We start from the raw sequence: 19,865 nt of genomic DNA on the forward strand, positions 1-19,865 counted from the left end.
ACAGTCTTTTGTTTCATTTGTTCAAAAGCCTTTTGTTGTTCAGGACTGCACTTAAAATAATTCTTCTTCCAAGTCATATAATAGAGAGAACTTATGATTTGACTGTGTTCTGGAATATGCATCTTCCAAAAACCCACACTGCCTAGGAAAGCCTGTGCTTCCTTCCTGCTGGTTGGTGAGAATGTAGCTGCTGTTTTGTTGACCACATCCATGGCAATCTGATGATGTCCGTGTTGCCATTTTATTCCTAAAATCTGAGTTTCCTGGGCAGGTCCCTTGACCTTACTTTGCTTTATGACAAAACTGGCCTCCAAGATGATTTGGGTTATCCTCTCCCCTTTCTCAAAAATGTCTGCTGCATTGCACCACAAGATGATGTAATCAATGTATTCCAAGTGTTCTGGAGCTTCACCCTTTTCCAGTGCAACTTTGCTTTCTTATAGCAGCAACTCTGTTGCATACTGGCAGAGCATGGGATAGCTCCTTTCTAACTTGCTTGAGCTTGATCTGTCTGCAGTCTTGGACAGCCAAGGCATAGGTCATTAGGGAGGGAAAAAGATGATCTTCATATTGTTGTAGTCAGATATATGCCTAAAGCATTGTTTGTCCTCTTTTCATTGACATCAGTCCCAATGAGTTGGCACAAAATGATGGCACACACTGTACAAATTTCTCCCATGCGGATTGTGTACAATGGATCTAATCTGGATCTACAGAGGACTGTTTGTTATTTGAATGCCTATAGATTACCTTCAGCACAGCTAATTCTCTCATGTACTGGATACCTTTTTCCATGGTGTTCCGCCTGCATGGGTGCAGTACTAGGTCATCCTTGAGAAAATACCTTTCCTTCATGCTTGGCAGGACTTGGCTCTAGAGGCTGAGGGTTTCTGTTTTCTTCCCAATCCCCTTGCCAATGCTGACATCTGAGGTCAGGGATCTCTTCACTACCATCTAGTTTCATATTAACAGGCAGCAACATCCCAGCATCAGAGCAGCTAAGTCAGTAGGGGCTCACCCAACTGGTGGCTGAAATTTTTTTTGCATATCTCACAGCTCACCTGGAAATAGGGATTGGGTGATTATCTCTGGCCCTGTCTGTTCCTAGTGTTGTGAGGTCTCTCCTTCCTTTTCATCCTTCACTAAGTGAACTAATTTTGTCTTTGATTTTTTTTCTATAAAGGGGTGACTGCTACCAGCATAGGTTGTTCCTCTGGTTCAGCTGCAGTTTGAGTGGCCACAGTGCCTGTCAGTCTGCTTTTCTCCTCTTCTCCCTGAGACTGCTGTCTAGTATTGTGGAGTGTCCAATAAATAGTAGCCAAGGCCCAGCATGTTGCAAAACTTCACATCTCCCTGGAATTGCCACAGCATTTTTCTGTCAAGTATTCTGTTACTTTACCATGGTCCTGTAATTGTTCAGGAGTGAAGTTCCAAACCACTGGAGTAGAAGAATCCTTCAAAAGCTGGCCCATTTTCTCCCACTTGCCTTGTTACTCATGATTATACACCCTTCGGACAGATGTCTGAGCAAACTCCTAAGAAAACTCTGTCACTCTAAACATGGTGTAGACTGAGGAGACCTGGCAGACTTAGCACAAAGAATATGATTTCTTTAACATCCAAATGGAATTCAGAATTCTCTGAATATAACAGACTGAAGGGGGTGTAAAAGGCCAGGAAAAGGGGATGAAAAGCTGGGGAAAATTAACCTCTCCCATTCCTGCCACAGAGTATGTATGGTTAGTAAATATGCAAAGGTAGTACCTGAGGTAAGAGTAGGAGATCAACAGTCAATATATATCCCAAATGATCGTCATTGTCTTTGATGTTACCATGTCATAAACTGCCATCCCTCAGTATATCAGCAAAGAAATCCTGATCCCTCTTCCTACTCTGAAAAATATCATGAGGAGCACATACAGGAATATATACAGGATTAGGTACCACTCCCACTTGAACAGACCAAGCAACATTGCTACCAGTGGCTCCATACCTAAACCAAAAAATGCCTAGATCAAATTTGTTTCCAACCTGCTCTGGGCAGTCTGTTGTTATCTCAACCCATTGTGCCTCACCTCAGACACCAAATCAAGATTGTTGTGGCTTAGGAGTCATACTCCCTAATTTAGTGTTCTCACTGACACACTCCAAATCATGCTGCTGCTCACTCACTTTTCCCCTGAGCCTGGTTTGAGAGGAGAATTGGAAGCACGAAAGGTAAAGATCACAGGTTGAGAACCATTTACTGGAAACAGCAACAATGTTAATAGCAAAAAGTCTACAAAAGAGAGAATGATGCATATGCAAAAATGTTCACCATGAAGCTCCATCTGATTGCAGCTCAACCTCTCCCTCTGTCTTAGAACTGGCGCCACCCAACCACTCCCTCCAGCTCAGAATCACCACCATGCTTATTGGACCAGAAGGAACCCCTTCTCTTTGGAAGAAACTCCCCCTGCTTTCAGCAATGGCATAAAGTAGTGTAGAGTAACCTCTGGGTCCTAGCCACACCCCTCTTTGCTATTGCAACAATTGGCCTTGTCCCAGCTGCAACCAAGACACCCAGGATATTCCTCTTTCGCCAAGACACCTGGAATATTTCTCTTTTGCCTCAGCAGAATCTGGGAGGGTTTAATCTTTTGAATTTAAAACAAAAGCAAAATTTGTGTGTGAAAGCTAGGAGTCCTTGATTAAATGTCTTGTTTTCCCTTACAGATACTGTACGAGAAACAACTTCAGCTCAACAAGCACTTTTGGTGGCTAAAAACATTGACTTGTTTCCAACAAATCAAGAGCGTTTTACTGAAGGAAATATAGATGTGTGGTGGATTGTTCATGATGGTGGGATGCTGATGTTGCTGCCTTTCCTCCTTCGACAGCACAAGGCAAGGACAACAGAAAATGGCTGGGATTTAATTTTCTAGCACTAAATGTCTAAGCATGTCTAATTAAATACTCCTTTACCTTGTTCAAATTATGCATGGTAATAGCAATCACAGTGTTACAAACTGTTATTATGTATCTTTTTGGTAGGTTTGGAGAAAATGTAAAATGCGTATCTTCACTGTTGCTCAAATGGATGATAATAGCATTCAAATGAAGAAGGATCTTCAGATGTTCTTATACCACCTTAGACTAAATGCTCAAGTGGAAGTTGTTGAAATGGTTTGTTATCATATATTTTTAAGGTGCAACTGGGACTAAACTTGGGAAAACAGGTTTAGCTTTTTTCAAATAAAGAGCTATTAGCGCAAATATAGAAATTAAAAAATTGTACTCCCACGAAAAACAAGAAGTTAAGCATCATTATCTTACCATGTTACAATACTGCTGTATGTGGTGGTGAATTTAATGGGTTTGTCAAGTAGAGTTTGAGGTGGTTTATGTGTTAATTCTTACTTTATTCAGAAGGAAAAGCTTGAATTTTTAGCAAGCAGTGAAATGGAAGGCTAAATGTGCTTAATCTAATAAGCTAAGACATATGGTATGAGACAGGATGGACTTGTCTATGTCTCCAACTGCTGTAAGAATACCTCTCTGGAATAAGGAATCCCTAGGCTCAAATGAGAGTTGTTCTTGGCATCTACAGCCTCAGCCAGTACTGAAAGCAGGACCTACAGTTTCACAAGTCAAGGTAGCGACAAAATGAATTTGGTAACTTTTTTCCTTTTTAAAATATGGGTCATAAACTGTTTAGGAGAAAGGACAAAAGCTATGTCTATCTTGGCCCACTTTTTTTGGAAACTAAGGATGTAATTTCCAGCACTAAAAGGTGACTAGCATAATGTTCAAAGTAAGACTCATGGGAAAAAAAAAACCAACCAAAACTTTTACTCATTCTGAAGTGAGTTGAAGATGAGTAAACTGGTTGCAAACTTCTAATTTATAGAATCACCAGAACTTATTAAAAGATTTATCATGCTAATTAATCATAAAACAATTTTAAGAATAGTTTTAATTACTTAGGAAGAAACTACTTGTGAAAAAATTGAGTGTCCTTTGCTTAGAGTACTAAATATGAAAGTCTCAAATGCTGTGGCATGTACAGTTGAAAGAACATAGAGTGCCATGAAATGGCTCAGCCTTGGTTGAATTTTGAGCAGAAGGCAATATAGAAAGTTGTGCTTGTTTAAGCTGGGGTAGAATTAATTTTCTTCATGGTGGCTGGTATGGGGCTGTGTTTTGGGTATGTGCTGAGCACAGGATTGATAATATTGGGACGTTGTTGTTATTGTGAAGTAGAGCTTGCACAGAACCAAGATCTTTTCTGTTTTTTGTACTGCCATGCCAGCAAGGAAGCTGGGGAAGTTTGGGAGGAGACACAGTTGGGACAGGTCCCAAACTGACCAAAGGGCTATTCCAGACCATATGACATGCTCAGTATATAAGCTGGGGAGAAGAGGGAAGAAGGGGGGAATGTTGGGAGTGATGCTCTTTGTCTTCTCAAGTAACTATTATACATGATGGGGACCTGCCCATAGGAAGCAGTGAATTAATTCCTTGTTTTTCTTGCTTGAATGCACAATTTTTGCTTTTCCTAATTAACAGTCTTTATCTCAACCCATGAGTTCTCTAGCTTTTATCCTTCTGATTCTCTCCCAAATCCACTTGTGGGGGAGTTAGAGTCTGCATGGGCCTTGATTGCTGGCTGGGATTAAACCACTATAGAAATACAATTTATTATTTTCTTCTGTGGGTAATATTTAATTCTGAGAATCTTCCAGAGGATAAGAGATATGTTACAAGTCAGTGACAATACAGGCGACTGGTATAGATTTTTATGTTATATTTTAGTTTTCAGCCAATATGAGAATGTATGCCAGAATTTCTTGCTATGGCAAGAAATGTCTTTGTTTATGAACATTTCTCACTGATCAAAGGATGTGTTATTTGTGCCTAACAGTTACAGTTACAGTTTTTAAAGAAACAAGTGTCCACAAATGCTCAGGTGGCAGCAATGCATACCCAGTTCAAGTAAGTGCTTTCAACTCTCACTTCTGCAGCCTAGTTGGAACAGAATAGTTAGTGGAAAGTCTGTTCCAAATACCTAAAATTTAGATAAAATCACAATAATATTGTTACAGTAGGATAGTTCACTGTATGAAATTGCTGTTTGAAGAGTAAGTTTTAAGAATGAGGACAGAAGTGATTGATCAATTATATGCTTAGGATTACTCTAATGAATACATCCACCAAATGAATACAGGTATGAGAGATAAACTATCTAAATGTTGTCCTTGTAAGTGGTACTTTTCTTCTGGTGTTACTAATTCCAATTTCTTTTGCAGCTTGAAAATGATATTTCTGCGTTCACATATGAGAAAACACTTATGATGGAACAGCGATCTCAGATGCTAAAACAGATGCAGCTATCAAAGAATGAAAGAGAAAGGGAGGTAGGATCTTCAACTTGACAGGATGTTCTGTGAAAAATCTCAAAGTACAATCTAATGGCTGTAGCTTCTAATCAGTTTCTAGCTAGTCAAAAACTTTCATAACTGCATTGTGTTTCTCTGCAACCAGTTTTACTTGCAAGGTTAAAGTTATGTGGGGAAAAAAAAATTTAAACAGATTTTAAGAGTTTTCCTGTTTTTGTTGAGTGCAAGTGTTGATTAGCAAAACATTTGAGCATCAGTGTGGAATACATTAAAAGCCTTTCCAAACTTGACATCAGTAGCTAAGATTCATGATTATGCAACTGGATTGATTGTCTTTGATTGTGATTTGGTCTTAGGATCATAGAATCATTTACATTGAAAAAGACCTTTACGTCAAGTCTGACCACTAACCTAATGCTGCCAAATCCACCACTAAACCATGTCCCTGTTGTTTAAATACCTCCAGGGACACAACTTCAGCCACCTCCCTGGACAGCCCATTCAAATGCTTGATAATCCTATCCATGAAGAAATTTTTCCTAATGTCCAGTCTAAACATCTTCTGGTACTACTTAAGGCTGTTTCCTCTTGTCACTTGTTACTGGGGAAAAAGAGAGCAATCCCCACTTCACCACAACTGTTTTCCACGTAGTTGAATAGAGTGAGAAAGTCCTTCCTGAGCCTCCATTTCTCCATTCTAGAGAACCCTACCTCCTTCAGCCACTCATCATATGACTTACAAATACACCATATTACACAATATAATAGACATTTGTTCAAATCACACTATGTTTTAGTTTCTGCATTATTTTGCATCTTTTATGAATCAACTCCCTTTTTTTTTTGGAACCAAAATTAGCCCAACAAACTATAATCCTCTAATATGAAGATGGAAATGCTGGTTTTGCTGCTCCCCTATCCTTACCATTTTGCATATTGTAGCAACAAGCTTAATTCAGCTGTAATTTTATGAATATTTGTAACTTACAAGTCATTTCCTTTTGGTTTGTGCTTCTACCCCCTCATCTATTCTGCTAACTCTTCAGTATTATCAAGACTTTTTAGTGATATAGAAGATAGTGAATACTCTGGCTTTGCTATCACATAAATGATTTCCATCCCATAGCAAACAAGAGAACTCTAGTGTGTTTAATTGCTTAATTGTATAACAGCTAGATTTTTTTTCTTATGGCTTGTCTTTTGTGGTGTTAATCATACAAGTCCAAGCAGTTTGGGGTTTTTATGGTTTTTTCTTTTATTTGTCCTCTTCTCTCTATTAATTTTTCCATCTCACATGATTTTTTAAAGGTTCCTAAAGATGCCTGCTATTGTTACAGTTTATTGCTGTAAAATGTCTTTCTTATCCATGTCGTGGTAGTTTTCTTTCAATTTGAGCCTGCCTAACATCCTTCCAGTAAAAAACCCAAACTTTTATGTACAACTTATTCAGCCTTATTGTTTCTTTTCTGAACAGTAGTATTTTTCCAGTGGAGTTTGAGTAGTTTATCTGTTGTAGATTTTGAAGGATTTAACTTCCACATGACTAATGGAAGCTATTGCTCTGTATTCTATAGCACATAAATTGCAGAGAGATGAAAGAATTTCTTCTCAGCTCTGAGCTGGTGGGAATCTGTACTATACTTCAGAATATTGTTTGTTTGGAAGTTTTTATTTCTTTCTATTCCCTCCATATAATTTTCTTTCTTTATTACTCACTTTTATCTGAACTTTACCATCACCATTATAGCATCAGTTTCTTCCTTCTTATCAGGCAGGGTAAAATCTGAACATTCAAAGCACCACTGAATTTATTTCAGGGTCTGAAGTAAAACCCTTGGTAATTCCAGGAACCTCTAGTACTTACTGCCTTGTCCAAAAATAATCAATATCCATTGATTGTTTCTGATTAGAATATCTAAATCTACCTTGTTCTTTTGTATTTTCATAAGAAAATGTGATTTATTGAAGTGACCACCATAACCTAGGCTAAGTCTTAGAAGAACTCCAGCGCAATGCCAGGAGTGGGGAGCTGCCTCGGTATGGGGATTTACCAGAGGCAGAACCTTTGGAGCCACTTGCTCTAAGATGCCAGACACAAGCCACGACAGGGACCAGGCATAGGAGAAGAAGGCTTTCCAGCTTGTGGTTCCACTAGGAACAATTTATTCCAGATGAAAAGAGAAGGACAAAAAGCCTCTACCTCTATTGTGCAAGGGGTTTTGTTCAGACGCAAGTCAGTAGGCGGAGGCAAACCGTATCCTCAGGTGAGGAATGAGGGGATTACATCAAGTGTCTGCGGCCAGCTGGGGTAGGAGGGTGGAGAGGATGGCTCACATGGGCCAATGGGGCTTCCAGTAGTAGGGGAATTCCAAAGGGGTGTTGCAGACAGGGATTGGCCCGAGGTTTAAGTGGCAGACAAGGTTTGGGAATCAAGGGCTGGGATGCCTTGACAGGCAGGGAAAGACCTGGAACAAGGGGTGGGGAATGGCATGAGGGACAGCTTTGAGGAAGGGTAAAACCAGGGGTAAACCAACTTGGGGAGAACATGGGGGCACAACAGAATGAACCACTTAACAAGAAATCAATAAAATAAATTTGAACCACAACAGTTTATTTATGTCTTCGCTTCTTCGGGAGCTACAAGATTAGTGTATGCACTCAGAGTGCCTGGCCCATTCTTACTCTGATCATTTTTTTTTTAATTAGCTGAGCAATTCTTTGTAATTTTTTGCTGACGTCCAAAACATTTCTTTTATTAGTATCACTAGTTCAAATTAGCATTACTTTTCATTTTAATATCTGTCTCCAGGCCTTCAAATATAACCTGGTATTCCAGTTTTGAATAGTGAGTGTAGTTTGATTTCCTGTTACCACCAAGATTAGTACTTTAACCTCACTTTTGTGCATGTATACCTTCAAATGAGGCTCAGACCTTCCCGAAGTGGAGACTTTGGTTTTGTACAGTGTTTATTTGCTGTTTTAGTCATAAGCATGCTTTTACCCCTGAGCAATCACCCTCATCCTCCCTTCCCCTGTCACTTTTTAAAAACAGAATTGATTTGATCTTGCCTCTGGGTTTTCTTGTAGAACTGAGGATCGAGCACTCGTCAGATTTTTGTTTACTTTTTTTGAAAACTTGGTCAATTTGTTTCTATTTGGCTATAAATATAATAAGTGCCTGCAAAGCATAACATAGGCAACTTAGGTATAACTGGTAAATATCTATTTATTTGACTTAGTCAATAGTGCTACAAAGGGGAAGGAAAATTTAGAACCTCATTCCCTTTCTTGCTTCCATTTTTGGTGGTTGTTGGCTTCTTTGTCTGGTTAATTCTCACTAAGGACTCTTGGGCAAAGCAGTGTTAATTGGAGCTGTGAGAAGGTAATAATACTTTGCACCAACAAATTGTCTTGGGTTGTGCTGTTAGGTAAGATTGGCGGAAATTTGAGTGCATGCAGGTGAGTGATGCACGGACAGATGACTCTTCAACTAATTAAAGTTGAAAATAAGGGTATTTATTGCAACACGCTGGATACATGTGGAATCATTTCCAAATACATATGCAAGGAGTTGCAGATTCCTGCTCTCTGTTTTGATCTGCTGGTCATGGTCCAAGCCTCTCCTAACTATTTGATTATTCTTGAGGCAAGGTATTTCTATGGTCTCTGCTCCTTCACAAATCCTACATCTATCCCTGTCACTCTTAGCTTCTCTTTCCTAATGTATTTGTTACTTTTTAACTAAGGTACTCAATTCTTGCCATCTATATTACTAACTTAGCTTCTTAACTAATTTTAAAATCTTAACTAAAATATGCAATCTTCTACTATCCCAGATATATTCCCAGCTCGCCCCTCAACTCATCTCCAGTGTTCAATTATCCTAAATACATTTCCAGCTGACCACTTGACTGATTACTGTTTCACTGTTTGTGAATTATTAGATTTTTAGGTTTTTAGGTTTTTACAGTTGAAAAGTAGCTTTCTCATATGCTTTTAGTTTTTTCATGCTTTTGATTGTAATTCAGTGAAAAATTTCACCTGAATATATACATATATGAAAGGATGTGGCCCTCAATAACAAGTGAATATTTGAGCTTCCCATAGAGATGGAAGGACTCAATTGGCTTCCTGTTTTCACAAATGTCTGTAAAGGGACTTCATAACTAACTACTAAAGATTTAAAAATGTTATTCAGGAGGAGGCAATCAGACAACTGCTGAGCCGCTTGGATATTCAACAATCCATGGGGCCAGATGGGATCCATCCCAGGGTGATGAGGGAGCTGGCAGATGAGCTTGCAAAGCCACTCTCCATCATTTACCAGCAGTCCTGGTTCACTGGAAAGGTTCCAGATTACTGGAAGCTGGCCAATGTGACGCCCATTCATTAAAATAGTGGGAAGGAGGAGTCTGTTAATTATAGGCTGGTTAGCCTGACCTCTGTACCAGGTAAGGTCATGGAACAGTTTATACTGAGTCTCATCACACTGAACTTACAGAATGGCCAGGGTATCAGACCCAGCCAGCATGGATTTAGGAAGGGTAGGTCATGTTTGACCAACCTGATCTCCTTTTATGACCAAGTGACCTGTCTGATGGATGCAGGAAAGGCTATTGATCTTGTGTAGCCAGATTTCAGCAAGGCCTTTAACACTGTCTCCACAGCACACTCCTGGAAAACTGGCAGCCCATGGGCTTGGACAGGAGCACTCTTTGCTGGGTTACACACTGACTGGATGGCCGGGCCCAGAGGGTGGTGGTGAATGGGGCTGCATCCAACTGGTGACCAGTCACTAGTGGTGCCCCTCGAGGATCTGTGCTGGGACCAGTTCTGTTCAATATCTTTATTGATGACACGGATGAGGGGATTGAGTCTTTCATTAGTAAATTTGCAGATGACACTAAGCTGGGATTGTGCGTTGGTCTGTTGGAAGGTAGGAGGGCTCTGCAGAGAGACTTGGTGCGCTGGCAATGTATGTACAGACACAAATGGGACAGGACTGCTTAGGAATGCGACGTGAGCTGTTTATTTTCCAGAATCTGTCTAATACATAGTTTTGTCTATGCAGAGCTCCTGAGAGCTAGCAATCCAGGCAGCAAGCCAAAGACACTTACTGTTACAACATACCAAATACTTGTCTTAGCCAATTACACAGAGCAAAAGAATATTGACAATGATTCTAACCAATCAACATAAGCACACGTAGCTTGAGTTAACACAATGCTTGCTTGTTCATTTATAAGAAGACAATGCATAAAACCCTATTCATAAATTTAACCTTGCTATAGAAACTTTTTGCAACTTAGGAAGCTATTCCGAAACACTAAACATAGATCTATTGTTCTATTCCTCACGTCTTCTCTACAGCCTACATGATGCATCAGCAATATTCATAACTCTGCTGTAACTGAGGCCTGTCTTTTTTCCCACCAACCTAAAACCCTCTAACTTTTATGGATTCCCACAACTTGGAATGGTTGAATGGATGGGAAAAGTGCAATAGGATGAAGTTTATTAAATCCAAGTGCTGAGTCCTGCATTTTGGCTCCTGTAAATAACTCCCTGCCATCTTGTAGGCTGGGGATGGTGTGGCTAGATAGTGCCCAGGTGGAAAGGGACTTTGGGGTACTGGTCAACAGCCAGCTGAACATGAGCCAGCAGTGTGCCCTGGTGGCCAAGAAGGCCAACAACATTCTGGCCTGTATCAGGAACAGTGTGGCCAGCAGGACCAGGGAGGTTGTTTTTCCCCTGTACTTGGCACTGGCGAGGCCACACCTTGAGTACTGTGTCCAGTTCTGGGCCCCTCAGTTAAGGAAGGACATTGAGATGCTTGAGCGCATCCAGAGGAAGGCAGCGAGGCTGGGGAGGGGCTTGGAACACAGGCTGTATGAGGAACAACAGAGGGAGCTGGGGTTGTTTAGCCTGGAGAAAAGGAGACTCAGAGGTGACCTTATCACTCTCTACAACCTCCTGAAAGGTGGTTGTAGTCAGGCGGGGGTTGATCTCTTTCTCCAGGCAGCAACTGACAGAACAAGAGGACACAGTCTCAAACTGCATCAAGGGAAATAGAGATTGGATATTAGGAAAAGGTTTTTCGTGGAAAGAGCGATAAAGTTCTGGAATGGTCTGCCCAGAGAGGTAGTGGAGTCACCATCCCTGGATGTGTTTAAAAAAAGGCTGGATATGGCACTTGATGCAATGGTTTAGTTGGGGTGTTAAGGCGTGGTCAATTGATCTTGAAGGTCTCTTCCAACCTAGTCATTTTGTGAATTCTGTGAAAAAGAGCCTTTTGAGCTGATACCACATTTCATCTATTAAAATGAAGAATAATATGATATCTGCTTTTTTCTGTAGACTTTTTTTTTGTCATTGGTAACCTTTTTGTCCCAGATTCAGAGCATCACAGATGAGTCTCGAGGCTCAGTTAGAAGAAATAGCTACTCCAGTCCATTGTCCATTGTCCAAGATGCTCAGGCACTGCTGACTAATGATTATCAAGAGGAAGAGGTAGCTCAACATAGTGCTGGCTATGACTAGACATATTTTCCATTGCAACACTTCAAGTACCACTATTGCAAACTGAACTACACATTAACTACAATTTTTTCTAAATTAATTATGTTATCCTGTATTTCTTGTCTTTAGATGATGCTTCTGTGACATGAACTATATTCTCTTTCTCATACTTATTTTCCATAAAAGAAACACATTTCTGAGACTGCCTGTTTTCTTAAGAGCCAGAAGCAGGGTGTTACATTAATAAACATATTTCGTGCTTTCATTGACTTCCTTTATAGTTCCTCTATTGAAGTACTGAAGATTCTTGGAGACTGTATTGATATACTAGATCTTTTAAGGAGTGCAAGCCATTTTTATTTATATAATAGCGCAAGCTATTATTAACCCATATATGTCATTACTGTATTCTGTGGGGTGACATTGAAAGGAAATGGACTGATGTAATCAATGAGTTTAGTGTGCACTTGAAGTGTTGCTCATATGTAAAATGTGTAGCCTAGTTTGTAGAAGCGCTGTATACCTTTGTATTTCCCTTTCATCATGGAGTGAGAGAACAAGCTGTTGTGTTTCATTAATTGAATTTAGTATCAAAATAGCACTAACAAGAATGTGCTTTTGTTGTGTTGGCATTTTTACAAACATGTATTATAGGTCCAGAATTTCTCTTGGTCTCATGGTCTTTCTAAAAATGGCAAATTTTCTTCCATTGAAGCACAGTTGTATTGAACTAATCTTACAGTTGTTCCTTTGAAATTTTAGTACATTGGATACTGCTGCATGGTATTTACAATATTGGCGTGTATTTGTTGGCTTTTTTGATTCTCATGATAAAACTGTATTCACAGTAACTTCTGATTTGCGGTCTTGACTCATCATTTAATAATCTGTGAATGTAGGAAGACCATCATACTAAGAGATATTTATGTGAACCTCACAACTGAACTCCAGAATTTGGGAATCCTGAAGGATAGGGACTAGGAAATAATTTAGGGAATATACCGAAGCTCAAAGGCATTTAAAACCACCTTCAATTACAGTTTGTGAACCACTAGAGGAATTGCTTTCCTGAGAATGAAAGTACAATTCTCATCTGCTTGGATTTTATTCATGGTTTTTATTGACCTGCACGAAATTCTTAATTACCAGCCAGGTATGTGGAGGGACCATGACTATGTCTAACATGTGAATAATTGAGATTCCCAAATGGAATAGGAGCTTCAACTCATGATTTAACAAGTCTCTGAATAGCTTTCAGAACTGTTAAATATCTTAAAAAAAAGCAAACAAACAAACAATCACAGGATAAAATAAGTACCACCTCCAAAATAGAAAATGTCAAAGCACAAAAAGAGTCCTGCCCTCAATTACCAATTCACTTATAATTTTTAGAGTTTAAGGTACTGTATTTGTATTGTATTTGATGGAAACAGAGAAGCCTATGGACAAAGTATTATGAGGGAAAGTAAGTAAATAATGTGTTAGATATTTAATCTTCTTTTCCTCCAAAGAAGCAAGGAGAATGGAAAATAGAAAACACAATATTCTTCCCACATGCATATGCGCTTTTTTGTTCTTGAAATTGATTAGAGTTTCTACTGTTAAAAGGGAAGATCCCTTCATGGCTAGATTGGTTAGATTTGTTGTATAAAATGCTCTTGTAGGCATGAATCATCTAAATCTATAACTAGACTTCAAATCAGCTAGTCCCATACTGGCATCAGACATTCATAGTTGTAGTTCAGCTAAAGGCATGTGAAATGGACAATGTTTACCACAGTATCTGAGGAAATAATGTAACTTGTGAACAATGATAATACTGGCTTTAAAGTTTTTCATTGGCAAAACACCCTGATGTTAATGAAGTACTCTCTGGTGGAATTCAACCTCACTTTAGTTCATTACAAAAGTAACATTCCACATAAGATATAGTCTTGCAAATATAAACAAAATAGGAACATTTTTACAAGCAATTTCACTTCATGCTGAAGTCACGATAGTCTCATATTTGTTCACAAAGTAAGGGTGCATTTTTTTTCAGCTTCTTTGGTTCTACCACTGTGAAACTCCTTTTCAAAACTGTAATAACATGTAATTTACAAATGCTGATTTTGGCTGAATTTTGGGGTGATTATTTGTTTTGTGGCCAGGCACAGCTGATCCATGATAAAAACACTGCCTCACGCTCTACTCCAGCAGTTGAAGCAAGTGTGGCTGCTGCTGTGGCAGAGAAAGTGCAAATGACCTGGACTAAAGAAAAGTTTGTAGCGGAAAAGCATAAAAACAAGGATTCCAATGTGTCTGGCTTTAAAGATATTTTCAACATGAAGCCGTGAGTATGCATATGGTATTTGGAGCTTTTAATTTCATTGTGTGTATTTTACTTGGCGGGGGGTGGGGGGGGGAATTCTAGTTTGTTGTTTTATCTGGGTTTTGCTTTTTAAGAGATTCTGCTTTATTTAAAATTGGATACAAAAATGAGCTTTTCATGAACTTAAATGACATCCTTATAAAAATAGCATAGACTTGGGTGGAATGACTGTAAAGAGTCATTCACAAGAATGTTGTGAGTGAAGTTTAAATATGGCGGCCTTTAAGCCGTTAACTCAACTGCTGGATTGTACCAGAAAGCATATGTGTTAAAAAGCTTAATTATAACTTTTTATTTCTTCCTGTGGGTGAAAAATTAGTGTATATGTCCCTGTATTTTTATTGTGTTTGGTATTAGAGGGAGTTCCAAAGAAGCAGATAGCCTTTCAAGACATTTAGCTTATGTTTTTGATTTTAGGCGCATGATTTTGGGTGTGGGGGTTTTTTTCTTGGGAAGTGATGGGAGTGGGATGTTTTTGTTTGTTTGTTTGTTTGTTTTGATGGACATTCAGCCCTCATCCTATAAATTAAAGAAATAGAAAACTTGTGTAAATATAAATGTATTGCTATATTAAGTATTTCCTGTTTAAATATTCCTTAATGTCTTTTTCTTAAATAGATAAGAGCTACTCCCTGTGTCAAACCAATGTAGTATACACAAAAACAATGACAGAGGGAAACCAGCTTGTTTGTTTCCTCATGTTGTGATTTTAAGCATGCACATGCATATTTTCTTAGTTCTGCAAGAAAACTGCACTTAGAAACGTAGCTTAAATTATTTTCTGCACATGACCAAACCAAAACTGTGGATGTCAAGGGAAATCTTAATATCTAAATGAAACACATCTTAAATCTAGGACTTGTAGGCAATGCAGTTAGACCCCGTATTTAAAATTAGTACCTTAAAGTCCTAAGTCCTGAGTCTTGGATTTGCTTTGAGCTCTTTAGAAACAGCTTGCCTTCTGCACATTCCAAAAATTATTGTGCTCATGCTCTAAGGCGTTGTCCTAGGCAGCATTATACTCTAATTATTAGGGGTTTTTAAAATTTATACCTTTGAAACATTTCTTATTACTACTTTAGAATTGTGCAAAACACTGATTTCAGATATTATTATTTTAAGACTACTGTATATAGTTGGGTAGAAATTACAGTTCAAACTTGGTGTGCCTGTACAGTATATTGATATTGTTGATTTTAAAATGGCATAATAGTAATAATAATAATAATAATAATGTTGACTTTACCTGATGGCATAATTTTTTTTTCTGTGCATTTGCTTCCCTTTCACATAGAGAATGGGAAAATCTGTAAGTCTAAATTTCACTTCACCTAAACAACATAGGCTGGGTTCTCTCCTTCTTGTGATCTTGTACATTGTGTGCATGCTTCTCAATTGTAATTTGCAATGCATGTATTTTTTTGTTCCTTGTTTAATACACTCTGATTTAGCATGTCACTGAAAAATATCATTGTGACTTTTTAATATTCTCTTAAATATGATCAACTTTCTATTCAAGGTAAGTCACAAAACCTGTGTTATAGTTTCTGTAAGAATATAAAGCTTGACAGTACTTCTCTTCACCAGCATAATATTTAGTGTTTTAATTAACTACATTAAAAATGATTTTTTTTCCTGGAAAAATAGGCTCCCATTGTTCTGTAACTACTTGGACAGTAGGGAATATTTGTTCACAAAGGGAACTTTCATGTCTCATCAAAAGTCACTTCTTGCCTGCCATCTACCAACCCATGCATGTGTAGAAATAACATAAGTTTAGACATACTTTGAGTACGACAGCACACAAAAATGGAATACTATATCTCTTGAGTGGAACTCACTTGACTGCTCTGCTTTTTTTCAGAGTTCAGCATTTTCTTAATTTTATCTGCTTAACAAATTGATCTTCTTATAAAAACTTTGAAAGTTTATTTTGTCTACTGTGTATGATTTCAGTTCTACCAGTGCTTGAAGGATAAGTGATGTTAGCCTCAGTTCACATTTTACACATCATGAGCCTTTATTTCAGTGCTAAATTTTTGCCCACTCTGTTGCAAAGTTACACCCTGCATTTTGTTTTTAGTTTAACAATGTTTCAGTTTCAATATTTATGCTTCTCAGTTAGACAATCTTGCCTCTCTTCATAGTTCTTTTTAGTCTTCTCAAAATGCAATTCTGCTTCCAAAAAATGGAACTTCAAGCTTTCCTTTGTTCCATATATGGTTTTTGTACAGTTGGTTCTTAGGATACCTGGCCACCATGATAGAAAATCCCCCAGGAGGGACTGGTAAACTCAGTTTTAGAAATATCATTCTCTTATAGCAGGGAAGATGGGAGGTAGCAGAGCATGAAGAATCAATTTAATTGATAGGGCTGGTTTCCACTGGCCACTAAATTTCAGGCAAATTACTTTTAACTATTTATTTGGGAAAAAAAACCCCAAACATACAAACCCTACTTTTAGGCAGCAGATTTTGTAGATAAATGGACTAAGGTAGAGTTTGAATATTTTTGTCACACTGTAGCATATGACTAATCTCCAACTTTGGTTAACTCTACACACAGCTGTTTCTCAGGAACTGTAAAGAAACTGTTCTTTTGTTCTGAAATACCACTGAACCATACAAAAGAGATACTAAAATAAGGACATTTTAAAAACTCTAGCAGTTTTTTCTTCTTGTGCACAGATCTACAACAATTATATTTGTAGGTGAAACAAGGAAAATATTAGGTAATGTTGATAGTGTAAAGGGATAAGCTCAGTTTCATTTCACTGCTTACTGCCATACTGTTACAACATAAGAAGTTAGCATTTTTTTCAAAATTCTGTGGTGTTTCTGAATTTTCTTCACCAGCTCGTAGAATTTAGTAATGTTTCCAAAGGAGCATGAGTAAAATCTTTTACTGTACAACACAAATATTGTGATCTTTCCATTGCATTCCTGTAATTTCATTGTTTGGAAATTCTTGTATAAATCCAGTTACTTTTTTATGTAAGTCAATAAACAAGATTCTTGGTGGTTCTCATCTGACCTGTAATATCTATTGAAACCATTTTTAATTCATCTTGGTAAAAGATAATTGACAACTGGAAGATTTGTGCATTTTGACAATTTACTTAGAACTGCTTGAATTTCAGAGTTAAACGTTCTTGTCAAAAGTATTGCATTTTATTTATTTTGAATATGTACATATACTAGTACCCACGAAAATACCTTGTTTTACATACTTATAATTTCAAAGAAATATTGTATGATTCAATTACATAAGTGTTATAACAATACTTAAAAATGTTTCTTTGCATGCTAGGAATCAGTCAAATGTGAGAAGAATGCACACTGCTGTGAAGCTCAATGGAGTAGTGCTTAATAAATCACAGCATGCTCAGCTAGTCCTCCTGAATATGCCTGGACCTCCTAAAAACAGAAAAGGGGATGAAAACTGTATCCTCTACTGTATTGATTCCATATTTCTTGAAATTGAGAATTTCATTTTTGTGATTCTGCCATTACCTGTTGGGATAACCATTGCTACGTAGGGTAAGCATAAGTCTGCCTATAAGAAAATGACATAAAGAGAGTTAAAAAATAAAAGATAAAAAATCTTGATTGGGGAGTAGTTTATTGATATAAAGGATTTCCTCAACTTTGAAATAATTTTAAAATTTCCTATTATTATCTTTTTTTGTAGATGAGTAGGGCAAAACTAGGAATGTCCCCCAAGTTAGGCTTAACTTCCACTTGAATAACCAGGTAACAGGACAGTAAAGGGTGACACAGAAATACTCTGATGAAATTGTTGAACTTTATTTTTTCATTATATGTCAGACTTTTTGAGAGGTTACTAGATATTTTATTTCTCTTCTGAGTAAATTCCTTGACCAAATGATATTTCAGACATGGAATTTCTGGAAGTTCTGACAGAAGGTCTAGATAGAGTTCTCCTAGTCCGAGGCAGTGGACGTGAAGTGATCACCATTTATTCTTAATCTGTTTGCATGTGTTTTTCAAACACAACAGACCCCCTACCATAAGAAAACAAAGTTTTTTGCCATAATTTGAGCAGCTTTGTTGTCTTCTAGTGCATTGAAAATTAGCTTCAAGCTGAATCTTCTGATGATGTGGGGGTTTTTTTCCTAGGAAGCTGTTCTATTTAAATAACATTTTAAGCAGATTTATGTAGAAAATTAATAAATGGTGAATTAGTAAATGGTGAATGGCTTAGGATATTTATATGTAGCATATTCTGACACTTCTTAAACTGTGGTAAAACAAAAAAAAATTGGTAATGCAATCGTGTTTTTAAAGATATAGAAATGTCAGTGACTTTTGATTATTTTAATCTTTGCTCTGCATCTAAATAAAAGGGAAGGGTTTTAGAAAATGTTGTCTTTTTTTCTTACCAAAATGCTGCTATGTTGCTTCTTTTGGAATTAGTTGCGGTTCAGGAACCTTCCTTCAGAGATGTATACATCCAGTCAAATTTGTTTATGAAGTGCATTAAGTGTTTCCCAGAAGTTCGTTATTTGCCATACTGGTTAAAAATAACATTTCCGTATTTAAAATACTCAGGTAGCTGAAACCTCCAGATGATAGTAAACAGATAAGCTGTGTGAGTTCTTTTCTATGAGGTACTGGCAGTTACCATTATTTTGCATTATTATAGCAATAATGAAACATGACAGCATCCAACTTACAGGAAGGCTATGGTGCCGGAACTCCACCTGGTTCCAAATATAATTCAACAGTTGATAAACCACAACAAGGTGGTTAATGAAATGCAGTCTCTTGTTTTCAAATATTTATATTTTGAAAATGTTGTATGTATGTGCTGCTGTTTGAAATAAAATCTGCTTTTCTGAAATGAATGAGCTCCTAAATGTTTTTAATTTGAAATTGTTGAGTAGTTTAGTTTAGGTGCTCAATAGAAACCTTTTGCTCCTGTTACAATTCTGTTCCTTTTTAGGCAGTCTTTAGTTTTGTAAATGTTGTTTAAGACCTAAAGTGTATCAGAAGATTGTTCTGCTCTAAAAAGAATAAGTCTGTTTAAACATATAAACCACTATTTTATCTATTTTATTTTTTCTTTTTTTTAAATTCCTTTATAATACAATCAAGATGTCTGTTGCTCAGACTAGAACAAGAGTGATGCCGTGCCCAAGTCGCTGGCTGGGCTCAAGGCCAGTGTTTTTATCATAACACTCAGGTGAAGTAAGACAAAGCCTGTCTCTGTAGTTTGATGCACAGGAACAGAGGGAATAAAAAGGTAATCAGGCAGCCCAGTGAACTCCTGATGAGTCAAAAGCACTGCTGGGATACTTCAAAAGGCATTTGGAAAGGCATGCTGCACACCAGCATGTCCCTGTATACCACTCGGTGTTACTGCAGCTCTATGCCTTTGGTTAGGAATAGGTTTATGCATAGGCACTCAGAGGTACCTTGGGGGCACACCAAAAACACTCCTTGGTCTCTTAGGTACAATGAAAGGCACATGGAGGTCCTGTGGACAGATCAGAAGGCATGTGAAGGTTCTAGATTTGCACAGTATATCCGTTGAATTAAAAAACATTCTCAGGCCAGTGAGGAGAAGAAAAACCG

General features: G+C 37.8%; 1 protein-coding gene across 9 annotated transcripts in view; it reads left to right on the forward strand.

Annotated features, from left to right (window-relative positions):
* LOC102039889 (solute carrier family 12 member 7-like) overlaps positions 1-19,135 on the forward strand; it is a 72,864-nt gene extending 53,729 nt beyond the window's left edge. For 2 of the 9 annotated variants that reach the window (XM_031062163.1, XM_005427264.2), the window contains exons 19-26: positions 2,716-2,885; positions 3,034-3,165; positions 5,289-5,396; positions 11,772-11,888; positions 14,048-14,229; positions 15,563-15,577; positions 17,578-17,711; positions 18,165-19,135. In XM_031062163.1, coding sequence (XP_030918023.1) covers positions 2,716-2,885; positions 3,034-3,165; positions 5,289-5,396; positions 11,772-11,888; positions 14,048-14,229; positions 15,563-15,577; positions 17,578-17,711; positions 18,165-18,256 — 950 coding nt within the window. In that variant the 3' untranslated portion in view covers positions 18,257-19,135. The remainder of the gene's footprint in view (positions 1-2,715; positions 2,886-3,033; positions 3,166-5,288; positions 5,397-11,771; positions 11,889-14,047; positions 14,230-15,562; positions 15,578-17,577; positions 17,712-18,164) is intronic. The other 7 variants (XM_031062165.1, XM_031062166.1, XM_031062167.1 and 4 more) reach the window with 5 other exon arrangements.
* Positions 19,136-19,865: the final 730 nt, after the last annotated feature.

This window comes from Geospiza fortis, unplaced genomic scaffold, assembly GCF_000277835.1.
Source record: "Geospiza fortis unplaced genomic scaffold, GeoFor_1.0 scaffold108, whole genome shotgun sequence".
Taxonomy (NCBI): domain Eukaryota; kingdom Metazoa; phylum Chordata; class Aves; order Passeriformes; family Thraupidae; genus Geospiza; species Geospiza fortis.